Below are 15874 nucleotides of genomic sequence, written 5' to 3' on the forward strand. Positions count from 1 at the left end.
TCCCGAGTTTTGATTATATAATGAAAATGCATCTCTTGATGAAATGCTTTGATAAATATTATTTTATCACGTTTTGTTTTGGGAACAAATTCCGCAACACTTTTAAATCAAAAGGATTTACTCTGAAATTATTTTAAAAAGCATAAATGAAATCGGTCTTTTCTGGCCGTGATTTTGGGGATGTCACAATTTTTGTTAGATTAGTTTATTGTTTATAGTATGAATGTAATTATGTAAGATTGTCAAAACCACGAATTTGTTTAGTACTTTTATTATATAATTAATATGTAAAATTGACAATCTAGGATTTGGATGGGTTACCAAATGTACCATCATCAAGATACCGAAACTCGGATGTTCATGATGCCAATATTGAAGATGGTAATCCGGCTAATTGGATTGGAAAAGACTTTGATGACCAAGTAAGATTAGCATTTAGCTCATTAACAATATTTACTTCTTTAGCAATCTGTCCAAATTTTGAATTGTGCATAACTCACTCAATTTAACTTGTTTTGATCTGAATCTTTTTCCTACATGTAGATTAGGATTTTTAGTTGAGTTTAGACTATAAAAACGCTTGATTTGGTTAAAAATTGAATGAGTTACAAGCCCCACAAGGAATAGTGTCAAATCTGATTTTTTTTTTCTAACAACAATAAAATGTGATCTGATTTCGTTGTTCAAATGTGCATAACTCATTCAATTTAACTTTTTTTGACCTGAATCTTTTTCCTACATGGATATTAGGATTTGTAGTTGAATTTAGACTATAAAAACGCTTAATTTGGTTAAAAATTGAACGAGTTACAAGTCCCACAAGGAAGGGTGTCAAATCTGATTTTTTTTTCTAACAGCAATAAAACGTGATCTGATTTTGTTGTTCAAATCTGCATAACTCATTCAATTTAACTTGTTTTGACCTGGATCTTTTTCCTACATGTAGATTAGGATTTGTAGTTGAATTTAGACTATAAAAACGCTTGATTTGGTTAAAAATTGAATGAGTTACAAGCCCCGCAAGGAAGGGTGTCAAATCTGATTTTTTTTTATATTTATTTTTCAGCATTTAAACGTAATATGACTTATTATATGTTTTATTTTGAGAATATAGGATTATGGAGAAGATTCAGAAGAAGATTATATAGAAGAAACACCGGCATGAAATGTTATACCAAGTGATGAATCAAACCAAGAAGAGGAGCCACAAGAACAACAACCTTCAAAAAAACGAAAATTTGCAACCCCACAAAAACGAAGACAACCAAAAAAACCACCACCACCAAAAAAAACGAACACAATAAAAATACCCAACAAAAACAAAACCCAAAAACAAAAAAAAAGACTCAAAAGAAATTAAGGGACCGGATTAACCCAACCACGAGGTGAGGGTAGAGATAATTGTACCGCTCCTGTTTGGAAATAGTTCGAGATAGAATGGATAAAGGAGGACGATGAAATTGAAAGAAAGTGGGCGGAATGTAATTATTGTTTACATTTACTAGCCACGGATCCAAACCGGAATGGGACAACTTCAATAAACAAGCATTTTAATGGGTGCAAGTTAAATCCAGACATACCGAAAGAAGTTGATGACAAACAACAAAAGTTGTCATTTACGAAAGCTCCTAATGGTGAGGGTCATGTATACACATGGAAACATGATGATACTAGGATCCAACTTGCCTTGCTAGGCCTTTTCACCATCGGGGAACTACCATTTAAATTCATTGAAAACGAGGCATTCATAGAATTTGTAAACGCCCTCAATGGTAAGGTGAAATTGCCTTCAAGGCATAAAATTTCTCGTGATGTTGTGTCATTCTATTTAATGGAGAGGCAGAAGTTGTACAAAATTTGAGCAACCCCAAAACAGCCATACACTTGACAACCGACACGTGGACATCCTCGTGTCAAAAGATAAATTATATGGTTGTCACGACCCACTTCATTACCGAAGATTTTGTCATGCACAAAAGGGTAGTCAGCTTTAAAGAGGTTGATACTCACAAAGCTGAAGACATGGCCCGGGAGTTGCTAATTTGCATAAACGAGTGGGGGATGAAGAATTTCATGACGATGACCGTTGATAATGCCAAGACAAATGACGCGGCAATCAACATCATTGTGAAAGAACTACCGAGTATTTACGAGAATGGAAAACATTTTCACATTAGGTGTATGGCTCATATCATAAACCTAGTTGTGAAAATGGGGTTAAAACACGAAGTTTATCATGTAACAAACCTACAAGATGCAGTGAAATACATTAGAGCATCCCCGCAACGGATCAAGACCTTTAAACAAGCCATGAAGGATGCGGCTGTAGAAAGTCAAAGGTGTTTGTGTGGTGAAACTCCAACAAGGTGGAACTCTACCTTTGAATTGCTAAGATCGGCATACGATATGAAAAACGCATTTCTCGAATATAGCCATCAAGGTAAATAAAATCAAATATATTTCAGCACTAAAAATAGCAATATTTACTTCTTTAGCAATCTGTCCAAATTTTAAATTGTGCATAACTCATTCAATTTAACTTGTTTTGACCTGAATCTTTTTCCTACATGTAGATTAGGATTTGTAGTTGAATTTAGACTATAAAAACGATTGATTTGATTAAAAATTGAATGAGTTACAAGCCCCTCAAGGAAGGGTGTCAAATCAGATTTTTTTTCTAACAACAATAAAACGTGATCTGATTTTGTTGTTCAAATGTGCATAACTCATTCAATTTAACTTTTTTTGACCTGAATCTTTTTCCTACATGTAGATTAGGATTTGTAGTTGAATTTAGACTATAAAAACGCTTGATTTGGTTAAAAACTGAATGAGTTACAAGCCCCGCAAGGAAGGGTGTCAAATCTGATTTTTTTCTAACAGCAATAAAACGTAATCTGATTTGGCTGTTCTTTTTTGTAGATCCAATGTTTCAGAAAACTGTGGGAAGGGTACCATCACATTCAGATTTTGAGATGATTAAAAAGATGATGGAGTTCCTTGAAAAGTTTAAGAAGAAAACTGAAAAAGTTTCGTGTTCAACAAAGCCTATCTTCCATACGTATACCCGGGAGATCCTAGACATAGAGCAACATTTAGGAAACATGAAACCAACCCAGATTTTATGTTTATGGTACCGGATATGAAAGATAAATATGACAAATATTGGGGTGACTATGATACTATAAGTGATTATGTCTTCTTTGCAACATTGTTAGATCCTCAATGCAAGTCAAAGTTTATGAAAGTTGTTTTTACCCAAATGCTTAAAGCCAAGAACAAAGATAAAAAGATGTTCGTTGATGAGATAGAATCCAAAACACGTGCAAAGGTTATTAATATCGAATGCAAACTGGACAAGTTTTTCAAGACATACTTGGAAAGGTCAAACACGACCTCATCATCTCAACAAGAAACTCCTGAAGAAGTTGTTAATTTTGATGACGAAAACGAATTCTTTGGAAGCTATATGACTTCGGGAAGTTTCCCCTCGACTTCGTCAGAAAGTCAATTGCAACAATACTTAAACGAGGACCCAATCGGATTTGACAAAGGATATGATATCCTCACATGGTGGAAAAATAACGCGGTGCGGTTCCCGATCGTTGCTCGAATGGCAAGAGGTATCAACCTTCTTTTACTCTAATTTTCATTTTTAATTTATAAATCCGTGTCGTGTATTATACACTAATAACTAATTTGTTTCTTAATAGATATTTTGGGTATGCAAATTTCCACCGTAGCATCCGAATCCATATTCAGTAACGGTCGTCGAGTAATTACCGACTACCGTACTAATTTGTTCGTTGTGATTGTGGAGGCATTAATATGCACTCAAGATTGGCTAAGAAAGAGTAGCTTGCCTATATATGACTACGACGAAGTGCACAATGTGTTAGCTGACGATGACCTCGCTATCGGTAATACACTAATACTTGTTACATCTTATTTTTAACATCTTATTAGTATTTGTTACATTTTAGTAAGTAATGACGTTTTTCTTTTGTATTATATATAGACATTGTGGATGTTATACACAACTTGAAGCTAACGGGGAAGAGATCGGGGAATTAGTCAAAATATCAAAGAAATGTTGGAATACACATATTAGACTTTTTTTTTTGTTGGTGAAACTTGAAAGTATATTTTGAATGTTGAAACTTGAAAGTGTAAGGGAAACTTGAATGTTTGTGAAACTTGAATGTTGGTGAAACTTGTCATTCTTTTTTTTGTTGGTGAAACTTAAATGTTGAATGTTTGAATGTCGGTGAAACTTGTCATTCTTTTTTTTTTCATTTTTTTGTTGGTGAAACTTGAATGTTGAATGTTTGAATGTTGGTGAAACTTGTCATTCTTTTTTTTTTAAGTCGTTGGATACATCAAAATATAGCGGGTTCCAAAATGGACTAAATGTGTTTGGTAAAAATTGGAGGTAGCCGGTTCCAAAATCGAAAAACCGGCAAAAACCGGACCCGGTAGAACCGTCGGGCCGGTTCGGTTCTAGATTTTGGCCGAAGCCGGTTCCCTGGTCCGGTTCGGGTCGGGTCGGTTCCGGCCGGTTCGGGCCTTTTGCTCGTCCCTAGAAAGATCTGTTTGGATTTAGAAAGATGCATATCAAACGGAGCCTTACTCATTTATTGGTATTTACATAAGTTAACTTTTTTTTCCCACCTCACAAGTAAAGGCATTTGAATGGTGCAAGACTGCAAGAGGGTGATATTTGACGATAATACAAACTTAAAGGTCTTAAATCAAATTTCATCATAACCGAAGTCCAAAACTCGAAATCGGAATTAGGGCTCAAAGCTGAATCCTCGTTCACCGTTCACTATTCATCGTCCCCGGCGACGACACGCTCCTCCATTTCTGGTACGTCTTCTCTCTCTCTCTCTCTCTCTCTCTCTCTCTCTCTCTATATATATATATATATATATATATATATATATATCTCAGTTTATGTGCGTTATTATTTTGTTAATTTTATGTGCTTTCTTTCGTCTTTGTGTTGTTAATTGTATGCATAGATTATCATGCTAGGTATATTTTAGGTGTGGTCGGAAGCGGATTAATCAAACTTGTAACTATTCAGTGATCACAATTTAACCTTATAATTAGATGAATTTGTTAAAATTTATAGGAGCTACTTAAGGAATAAGATTGCCTCTATTACTTATGCTTATGTAGTTATGTTTCTTTCATCTGCTACAGGTGGCTTGGTAGGAAAATTCGCCACAAGTGACAAAATGGTTCATTTGTTTCTTTCTGAACCAGACTGGAGTTGTGATGGAAGTGATGACTCTTTTAAACACAGATTATCTCTCTTGAATGACCTAGACTCCATAGTCCGTTTATTGATTGCATCTCAGAGTCGATCAGAGGCACGACTTTGGCTTTGCAAAGATCTTTCAGGGATAAATTCTCTATCTTCCCGGCAAAAACGTGAACTGTTTGTGACCTTACTGAAAACCAGTTCACAGAAAAGAGACCTAGCAGCTCAACTTATGCAAATGATATTTGATAAACATCCAAAAAAAGCAGGGTCTATCTTAGCCAAGAAAAGCCACATGCTGGAGGATTTCTTTAGAGGGAATCCAAGGCGAATTCTTCTTTGGTTCTCTAATTTTGCTGGAAGTGGTGATATGGAGCATAAAAATGGTGCCAAAGCATTATCCCAATTTGCCTTTTTGAATCGTGACATTTGTTGGGAAGAGCTGGAATGGAAAGGCAAACACGGTCAATCCCCTGCTATGGTTGCAACAAAACCTCATTACTTTCTTGATCTTGATGTCGAACAAACAGTAGACAATTTTCTTGAAAATGTTCCTGAATTCTGGTCATCTCATGAGTTTTCTGATACGTTAAAGAATGGGGACATTTTGTTAATGGATACGAAATTCTTCATAAACATGTTTGTGAGTTTAATGTACAAACAAGACATGAAGGAGATATGGGAAGTGATTAACGATTTTTTAGCAGAAGAGCCTTTCTCATCTTTATGTTCCCACCTTCTAATTGTTCTTGATGAAAAAGAACTCTGTAGTTTTCTTGATTTGCTTCAAAAGTTCCTCGGACCTAAAGATTCTGGTGACACATGTCAGTATATGGATGCCATACTTTTCAGATACAGTGGTTCAGATTCGATTAGTGAGCTACTTTTGTTAAATGCAGTTATAAATCGAGGGCGTCAACTTATGCAGATTTTACAAGAAAACGAGCACATAGAGGAAAAGATGAAAATAAAAGATGTTGTGCAACAGATTTGCAGTTTGTCACATGATGGTTTTGTCCCACTAATTAAAGAATGCTCAAAGACCAAAAGCTTAAATTGGATAAAGTTATTAGGGTTGCAATCTTGGGCTCTTCGTTGTTTCTTATCTGAGGGATTCTGGCCTCCTGAAGCTTGGGAATCCTTGTTTAATAGCAATGGAATCAGTTTTCGCCACTCAGGGAAGCACGAATTGTTATATACTAATAAATTGTTAGTGGATGAAAGTGATTCTGATTCGGATAAAAGGACTTCTTCTAGATCAAAGAGTAGGAAGAAAGGAAAGAGCAGAAAGAAAAGAAGAATGTCTCTGTTTGATGATAGCTGTGATTATGATGATAATGATGATCTTTTGAATTTGGGGTTTTCATATAACAAGATGGAGTTTCAATCTAAGGCTAGTTATTGGTTGCTATCTACTGATGATTATTCTGCTTCGTGGAATAGTGTAAGTTGATTTATCTAAAGATTCATGTCAAATTATGTTTCATTAATGTATCATTCATTTTGATGATTTGTGATATTTTGCAGGTTGACTTACCAGAACACTTATCAAAGCATTGTTTTTCTACTTGGATGAAGTGGGCTTTTTCCCGATCAATTGGATAAATTTGGAGTACAAAAGAAGGATTTGCTCTTCTTGTGTGTACAAAAGACGTAAATGCCCTTGTTATAGTCGATAGGAATGAATGACTTAACTAGTTTACTATCTATGTATGTATCTACAAAACTTACTCAGAAATGGAGGGATTCATTCAGATCACCATGGTTTCTATTACTCAAACATGGTGGTATACAACAATGAATACTAGATGTACATTTGATTCCAGAGTCCAAATCTGTAGGCGATTTCAATTCTTGTAGTTAGGTTTGTATTAGTGAAAAAATGGATATAGATTATGAAATGAATTTGGTTGGTTGAACGTGTGGATTAAAGAGAATATTTTTTAATGGAAAAAACATGTTGTAACCAGTTGATGATAAACATGGTCTTATGAGAAATGGGCAGCATTTATTATTTTGACCCACAATAACAACCAACTTAGAATTATGTAACCAAGCAAAAAATTTATAAAGATGAACAATCTAAATCTCAAATCTTTATAACATTTAGAAAATCACATCTGTAAAACATACATATCATTTAATCTACATTTACTTTAGTCTTCTTTCGTGCAAGAAACCGCTCTTTTGCAGCAGCCAAAGCATCCTGGTTTCTTTTATGATGATCCGCTGTAGCAGGTTGGCTTGCCATGTCATCCTTTCCAGATTCTTCCTTCAGGGAATCATTAGAGACTTCTTGTTTATTCTGTGTATCAACAACAGGTTTTTTCGCTTCAATGGATTCAGATCTTTCCTTGGACCCCACAGATGTTTCACTTTCACCCCGATTTTCTTCTTTTGGATTCGCTGATTCCATCGGAATCTTTGATTCCGCCTTCTGCTTCTCAGGCTTCCTTGCTTCACTACCTTCTGCTCCAAAAGCAACATTTTTTGATAAATTGAAGTAGAACTCACTCATATCACCACCCTTTTTAGTGATCTGTAATAACAAAATGTTAATTGATTACTTATGAACAAATTGCAAGTATGTTGCTATTATCCAAAAGAAAAGTAAAACTTACATCTTCTTTTTCCTCACGTAGTTGACGCAAACGTTCTTCCTCCAACCATTTTGCTTGCTCTGCAAGTTTCCTTTTGTAGGCTCCAGTGACAAATTTGTCCTTATCTGCAAAAAGATGGTCTTCTTTGGTCCTCTCTTTAGCAAGCTTTCTCTCATATATTATCTCATGTTCTCTCTCACGCACTTTTGCTTTGTCTATCAATGTTTGTATATACCTTGGCTGCAAGTGTAACAAAAATAAAACGATTATATTCTTGAAAAATAAAGACTCAAAAACATGTGAATTTTGTTAAAATAAATAAATATTATATAATACTTTTCTCTCCTGTCGATCTTGTGCAATGGGGCGAACTGCTTTCTCTTTCATTTCATCGTATACACCATCATAATCAAACACTGATGGATCTTCCTCTAGGGCTTTCTTATGTTGCTCCTCTACCTACACAAGAAACAAGATAAGATAAAAGGAAAAGGAAAAGGAAAAGGAAAAAGGCCAAAATGGTAATTTTGTTTTCATGGATGACTTACGTCTTTGAGAGCCTTGTTTTTGCTGGCTTGTCTAGAAATTTCTCTCTCTATGTCATCTTCATCATCTTCACCAAAACCAGGTGCTGGAGGGCGAGGAGGTCTGGTAGGTTGCTTCTTTTGTTGGGAGGACTGTACTCTTAGGTTTAATCCGTACTTCATTTTACTTCCTATTCCTGCAACAGAAATGGTAAATCATGGAATGTTTTTTTTTGGGTCTAAGCTCAATTAGGGCAAGCATGGTTTGCATAAAAGTATGAGAGAGATTCACAATGTACAGCACACTTGAAAACATTTAAAGCATTTTCACTGCAAAAGGCAATTGTAGATTCAAGAAATTCATCAATACAGGATCTGGTTCGCCCTTATTTCATATTAAAGCAACATCAGAAGTTTTAAGCAATACAGAGAGAACTAAGTTCAAGGCTCATTCTAGATCAAATGGATTTAAAGAAATACAGTTACGGATTCCCTACTTCCATAGACTATATGCTTTCATAAATACAGCTACTGTTCCAACAGAAATTGAAAACTTGAGCCCGAAACCGAGCCCTGAAATTGATCGAAGTGGAAACGATAAACCTACCTGAGATCGAGAAAAAGAGAGGGTAAGGCGTCGTTGCCAGAGACGAGAAACCTAACTGAGATCGAAGGCCTCGTTTCACCAGTGGGACGACAGGAAAGGGCCGCGATGAAGAGGGAGGGGCGGATATGAGAATGGAGACCGTCGTTGCCGGAGTCAAGGACTGTGCGGTTGCGTCGCCGGAAACGAGAAGGGTGATCGGTGTTGAGGCTATGAAAGGGATGCGTCGATTGTTGCCCGGAGGGAGATGAGTTTTGCTGTTTTGGGCGAGGGGAAAAAGGGGCGAGGGTTTTTGGGTGTTTTGAACGTGAGCTTTGTTGGTAAACTCTTTTTATTATTCTAAAAGACGAATGCCGCCCGGTTGTGCAGAAATAGTTAAGTCTTTTTGAATATATGTTTTTTTTAATTTAACAATAACGTTGTTGTTAAATTTGATATAATAATTTGTATATACTAAATTGATGTAATATATTAATTATTTTGAATTATATGATAATATATACATTTATTATAACTTCAATGACTTCTACCCGTGAGTTACACATAAATAAAATTAAATATAATATATCATTTGATGTTATTTATAGTTATTTTTATTGTTATTTAATTTTTTAAAATTTATTTGTTTAATGTTTTAATTTCTATCATTATAATTATTTAAAACATCAAACATTGTTTTTTTTATTGTAAAGCTAACAATATAATCATTTATATAGAGTTGTTTTTAACTATTCCTATTGTAAGTTATTTTAAGCTACTTATTTGGAAACTTTTAACGATTATAAAAATATATTTAAGAAATATTTTAGTTAAATTGAGATTACAGTTTAGTTTTTGTTTTTATCACTACAATTTATCACTTTTAACTATTTACAAAATATTCTTTAGTTTTTTAATTAGAACTAAATTTTATATTTGAGTTGACATTGTAATGCGCAGAAACACGTATATAGTTGAAGTCTTTACAATTTTTTTTAAATATAAGTCTAAAGTTGTTGTTAAATTTGATATAATAATTCGTATATTAATTTGATATAATATATTGATTATTTTGAATTATATGATAATATATACATCTATTATAACATCATAATCTCAATCATTTGAATGACTTCTACTCGCGAGTTACACATCAATAAAATTAAATATTATATATGGTTTAATATTATTTATAGTTGTTGTTATTGTTAACTAATTTTTTAAAATTTATTTGCTTAATGTTTTAATTTCTATCATTATAATTATTTAAAACATCAAACATTATTTTTTGATTTTAAAGGTAACAATATAATCATTTATATAAAGTTATTTTTAACTGTTGTTATTATAAATTATTTTAAGCTACTTATTTGAAAATTTTTAACGATTATAAAAAATATATTTAGAAAATATTTTAGTTAAACTGATATTACAATTTAGTTTTTGCATTTATCACTTTTAACTATTTACAAAATATTATTTGGTTTTTTTAGTAGAACTGAAATTTATATTTAAGTTGATACTGTAATGTTATATTTAAATTAACAATTTAAGTATTTTGTCAAAACTGTTCAAAAGTTGTAGCTTTAAACTGATAATGTGTTACATGCAACAACATTTTATATCTAATAAATTAAGTATAATATGTTAAAATTTAAAGACATAACTTTATAAATAGAAGTAAATATATTATTTTAAAATTGAAATTTAGTATATTTATGATTATACTTTAGGTTTGATATTTATTTAACCTTATTAACCAATTTACAATCATTATTAGAAAGACACTGCAATTTATCACTTTTAACTATTTATAAGATAATCTTTGGGTTGTTTGAGTTAAATAAAATTTATATTTAAGTTGAACCTATAATGTTATATTTTAATCAATAATTTAAGTTATTTATACAAAATTTTCAAAAATTATACCTTTAAAATGATAATGGTTTACATCCAACAATATATTAAAACTAATAAATTAAGTATAATATGTTAAAAGTTAAAAAAAATTATAAGTAGAAGTAAAGATATTATTTTAATATTTAAATTCAGATTATATATGATTACACTTTAGATTTGATATTTATTTAACCTAATTACTAAATTATAATTATTATTATAAAGAAATTGAAAAGCCATGGGAGTTTCAAATGAATGTGGTAAAAGAAAAAAAAGAATGAGGGTTTCAAATGCATGAGATTCAAGAAAAAATGCTAGCTTTATAAGTATGTATCAGACAATATTTTTGGAACGTTTTTTATGGAAATTTTAAAATTGGTTGGAATAGATAGAAGTTTTATTTTTCATCTTACAAATTTAATAAACTTAAAAAAACTATAAAAAATTATTTTTTAATTTACATATAATTTGGAAAATATAATTTTTTTTTAATTTTAAAAATTGAATCAACATGTTTTCAAAATTTTCATTTTCATTTGGAATTTTCTATGAAAAAGTAGAAAATTTTCTTCAACGAAACCTATTCTTAGTTTTATGGGAAATTTTTAGAAGAAAAAAACTATATTTTCAATCTTTAAGGCTATGAGGCTATAGGATGTGCTACATCAAAGGGGCTCGTAGCTTGGGTATTCGGCTATACAACTTTCAGGATAGAATGGTCACTAAGTTTGAATAGTTTTATTGGATGAGTCGCATCTTTTTTTTCTTCTCTTTCTCTTGTTTTCTCTCTGGATGGGTGCTCGAGGGTGCTTTACATACCATGTTTCCAAGATGAATTATTGATACGTCCATTTTATGAATGTACTAGATTATCATAAATCTGTTGAATTAATGTATAATTGTCCAACAATGGCACTACTTTGATGAGTTGTTGAACTTCATATGCAGGTCAATATATTGTACTAAAAGTGGGCGGAACCTGCAAGTAAAACGGATTGCTAAAGGAATGAAGAAACGTTGCTGGGAAAATTGATCATGCTTCAATGTTTTGGTCATATCTCAAGCTCTGGAGCTCCGATTGACATGAGTAAAGAAGTTCTGGAAACTAGAAAAGATTTGCTACAACTTTCGTGTTTTGTGTTTCTACTATTTACGTCGTTTTGACCACCAAAACTTGCACGGAAGATGAAGGACGCCTCCAGGCGTCTAAGACGTCCCCTAGGACATCCAGGTCAAACGGTCAGCATTTGGTCATTATTTCAGAGCAGAAAAAAAGGAAGAACCCCCATCGGCGTCTTACATGACGTCTAAGACGTCCCCTAGGATGTCTTGGCGTTTTAGGGACGTCCCGTGTTAGAACGGTGTGTTTTGGAAAGTTTGGAAATCAAGGAAGGGCGTCCTAGAACGCGTCTAAGACGTCTGACGTTTTTGGCCATTTTTTAGTGTATTTCAAGGACGGCAGAAGGCATGTTAGGACGTACAAATAACGCTTGGGCGTTATACACGGCGTCTAAGACGTCTCCTAGGACGTCCAACGTCCCACATCGCCCAATTTCATTATTTTTTGTCTCACACTATAAAAAAGGACTTATGCATTCGTTTTTAGGGTTCCCACCTTCAAATTTCAGAGTCTTTTCCTGCGTTTTTGAGGCTTCTAAACCATTGGAAACATTTGGAAACACAAATCCATTCCATTTCAATCTGGATTCAAGGCAAGATTCGATTCAATTCATCATCAAGCAACATTTGAAGATCATTTAACCAGTGATTCTCATCTATTTGAGTAACTTTCATAAACGATTACTTCTTCCCAATGTTTATTTGTTTCATATTTTGATAATCATTAGGTTACAATTTTTGGATGATTTTAAGTTTGTTTATGAATTCTATTATGCATCTCAATCATTTCATCAAAGTTATTGTTTCTATGAATTTAATGGAAGGTTAAATCATTAAGGTTACTTCCGGGGATGTTTATGACTTTTGGATGAACACACTTGATTATTACTTGATTCTAATTAATTTCAATTGTTATTTTATGCTTCATATGATGATCTTTGGTAATGATAAGTGAAATTGGGTTGTATGAATTGTTTGATGTCATAATTAAGATAGTCTATTGTCAATTCCAAGTTCAATTAGTTTAGGAATAAAGACAAGTGATTGAATCAACATATATTATTCTAATTTATGATATTGAATCTTAATATGGTAATGGGTAGTCGTAGGACATTTTATTGCTAGTTCACTAATTGTTCCCAATTCATTTAGACATAAAGGAGTAAGACAACTAGTTGAATGAACATATTGTGTATCCAAAATATGTGTTACAAGTTAAATAACCCCAATTGCATCTAAGTAATTGAATTAGGATTCTAGGGAAGAAAGTGTGTGAATCTAAACTGTCTATAACTGAATCGGGAGTACTCTAGTTTTCTCATTTTAATTAATAAATCTCCAAGTTTTTAATTGATTTTTACTTTAATCTTTTCCGTGACAATTGCTAGTAATACTTTTCTCTTTATTTATTACTTTGACACAATGTTTAACCACGAACTCCTTGTGGATTCGACCCAACTTACCCTGTCTACTTAGGTTAGTTGGTTTATTTTTTATTGATATAACGACTTCGATCAAAATTTGGCACCGTTGTCGGGGAGATTGTGCGCTTGAGCTATTGTGTTTAAGTAGTTATAGTCTTTTACTTTCATTTTCAATTCTCGTTTGCAGTTCACGTTTTGTTTTATTTGTGTTATGCAGGCACATCGGTGCATGCATACAAGACATAGCGGACGCTCTTCACCGCTTGCATTTGATCCGGAAATCGAACGGACAACTCGCTCAAATCGGGTCGCCAGAAGGAACATCAACACTATGAGTGTAGATAACGTTGTCGTGGAAGATGTGGTCGAGGGGCATGAGGATGCAGCCAACAATCCTCCACCACTAGTTCCACCACCAGCTCCTCAATTCCCAAACAACAACAATGGGAATAATGGGAATAACAACAATGCCGGTGCACCAATCATCCAACCAGTGCAACCACAACCGAACAGAAACAACTGTGGCCAAAATGGTGGAAATAAAGGAAATTGGGCACAAAATATGGGAGGCAATGTAGGAAACCACAACGATGGCAATGTTAGAAATCAAAACCAAAATCCTAGAAATGTTGGTCCTCAATTCAGTAATGGCGGTAACGAGGATGACTGGGATTTTGATGATGGAACCGACAACAGACTTGGTTGGAATCAGAACCATAACGGTGGTAATAGACGGAATCAAGGCAATCAGGGTGGAAACGGGAACTACATCAATAATTGGAACAACCAGAATTTCCCCAATGGTGGCAATAATGACTACAACGATGGGTTCGGAAATCAAGGCTTTGGGAATCAATATCGAATGAATCCAAATGGTGGATTCAACAATGCAAATGGAGGATACTACAATGAAGTTAACCAATTCCCTCATCATTATTTTTTGCAACCTAATAGACAATCCGTGGCGTCTCATTTTCAGCCGGGAGAGTATGATGATGCTTCACCTATACTCTTCGCAGAAGGAAATGAGCACCATGTGGAAGTAAGACCACAACTAATTAGTGTCTTACCCGTCTTTAGAGGCCATAAAACTGATGATCCATACAATCACCTCTATGAGTTCCTTGCAATTGCTAACGCGAATACTCCGTGAGGAACTAATAGAGATTCATAAAGACTTCACTTATTTCCGTTCACTTTAAAAGAAAAAGCTAAGTATTGGTTCACTTCTCTTGCCCCCCATAGTATTACTACTTGGGAGCAATTAAAAACTAAATTTTTGAAAGAGTTTTACACTGCTAGTAAAACAACGGAAATAAGAAAAGCTATACAAGATTTCGCACAAAAACCTAATGAAGAATTTCATGATGCATTTGAACGCCTCAAGGAATTGTTGCGTTTATGTCCCCATCATGAATTTCCCTGTTAGCAACTTGTACGTTTCTTTTATGATGGAGTCGACACTACCAATAAAACCATGATTAATGCCTCATTTAGCGGCACTATTATGATGCAAGATAGTGAAGACGATTGGCGATTCTTGGAGTAGTTGAGTCATGGTTCAAAAACCAATTACTCAGCTAAGAAACGGGACAACCCAGTTTCATCGGCTGCTTCAGTTGGACTAGACAAAAACTGGAAAAATGAAGTCAAATCTGATATTAATTCTTTAAATAAAAATTTTGACTTACTACTCTCTAGTCTAGTCAAAGAGAAAGGTGTGTTTTTTCGCAGGGACAGAAGATATGTGTAAGCTGTGAAGATTCAGGATACATTGCAGATGAGTGCATGAGAAGTCAAGAGGAAATTAATCAAGTGCACGGTTATGGTCAATTCCAAAATAATCCACAATCATTCAATCGGAACTATAACCAAGGCGGGAACTACAACAATAATGGGAATTTCAACAACAACAACCGTCAAGGGAATTACCAAAACCAAAATCAGCCAAAACAGTTCCAATAGTCCAACTTTAACCAAGGTGGAACATCAATGAAGGAGGAAACTGATGGCAACATTTTGGACAAAATCATGGAGTTCATAACCCAAACATATCAAAAACCGACACTAACTCCAAGTCCATAGCTGCTATCGAGAAGCAGATTGCTCAACTGGCAGAGCAAATTGGGGAAAGAGAAGATGGCAAGTTTCCAAGCACCACAACAGTCAACCCATCTCACACCCAAAGACTCGGAAAAGAGCATCAAGTGAACGAGGTAATCACCTTGCATAGTGGAAAAAAGGTTGACAACAAGGCAAGTGCTCCTGCCTTATATAATGACAGTGACACTGAAGTCATCTTTGACGAAAAAGAAGAGTTTGAGAAAGATTCTAAATTTGAAAAACAAAAAGAAGCTAAGGGTAAAAATGAATCTAAAGTTGGGGGGCATGGTGTGGAGGTTAATACCGCACCATACCCTTCGACTTTAGAGAAATCGACATCCTTCCCTTTTGGG

At 34.0% G+C, this 15874-nt stretch overlaps 2 protein-coding genes and 1 non-coding gene across 4 annotated transcripts; 1 reads left to right on the forward strand and 2 right to left on the reverse strand.

The window, feature by feature from the left end:
- The first annotated feature begins 4745 nt into the window (after positions 1-4745).
- On the forward strand, positions 4746-7188 carry LOC145055417 (uncharacterized). 2 transcript variants are annotated; one of them, XM_079003735.1, is made up of 3 exons: positions 4746-4869; positions 5209-6713; positions 6797-7188. In XM_079003735.1, the coding sequence occupies exons 2-3, from the start codon at positions 5244-5246 to the stop codon at positions 6872-6874; spliced, it is 1548 nt and encodes a 515-aa protein (XP_078859861.1). In that variant the 5' UTR covers positions 4746-4869; positions 5209-5243; the 3' UTR covers positions 6875-7188. The 2 variants fall into 2 exon arrangements, with proteins under 2 accessions (XP_078859861.1, XP_078859860.1); XM_079003734.1 differs by having other exon boundaries at positions 4776-4873; positions 5221-6713.
- A 125-nt stretch (positions 7189-7313) lies between these two features.
- On the reverse strand, positions 7314-9322 carry LOC145055418 (uncharacterized). The gene is made up of 5 exons (XM_079003736.1): positions 9001-9322; positions 8418-8590; positions 8206-8328; positions 7891-8109; positions 7314-7808 (listed from the first exon to the last, which is right to left on the reverse strand). Exons 2-5 carry the CDS (start codon positions 8574-8576, stop codon positions 7410-7412), a joined length of 900 nt encoding a protein of 299 aa, XP_078859862.1. The 5' UTR covers positions 8577-8590; positions 9001-9322; the 3' UTR covers positions 7314-7409.
- A 5408-nt stretch (positions 9323-14730) lies between these two features.
- Positions 14731-14837, reverse strand: LOC145056046 (small nucleolar RNA R71). Its single transcript, XR_013685587.1, has one exon. It is a non-coding gene; the product is annotated as a small nucleolar RNA R71 (small nucleolar RNA).
- Between the last annotated feature and the right edge of the window lie 1037 nt (positions 14838-15874).

This window comes from Lactuca serriola, chromosome 5 (genome assembly GCF_051521515.1).
Source record: "Lactuca serriola cultivar US96UC23 chromosome 5, Lser_US96UC23_V15, whole genome shotgun sequence".
Classification (NCBI taxonomy): domain Eukaryota; kingdom Viridiplantae; phylum Streptophyta; class Magnoliopsida; order Asterales; family Asteraceae; genus Lactuca; species Lactuca serriola.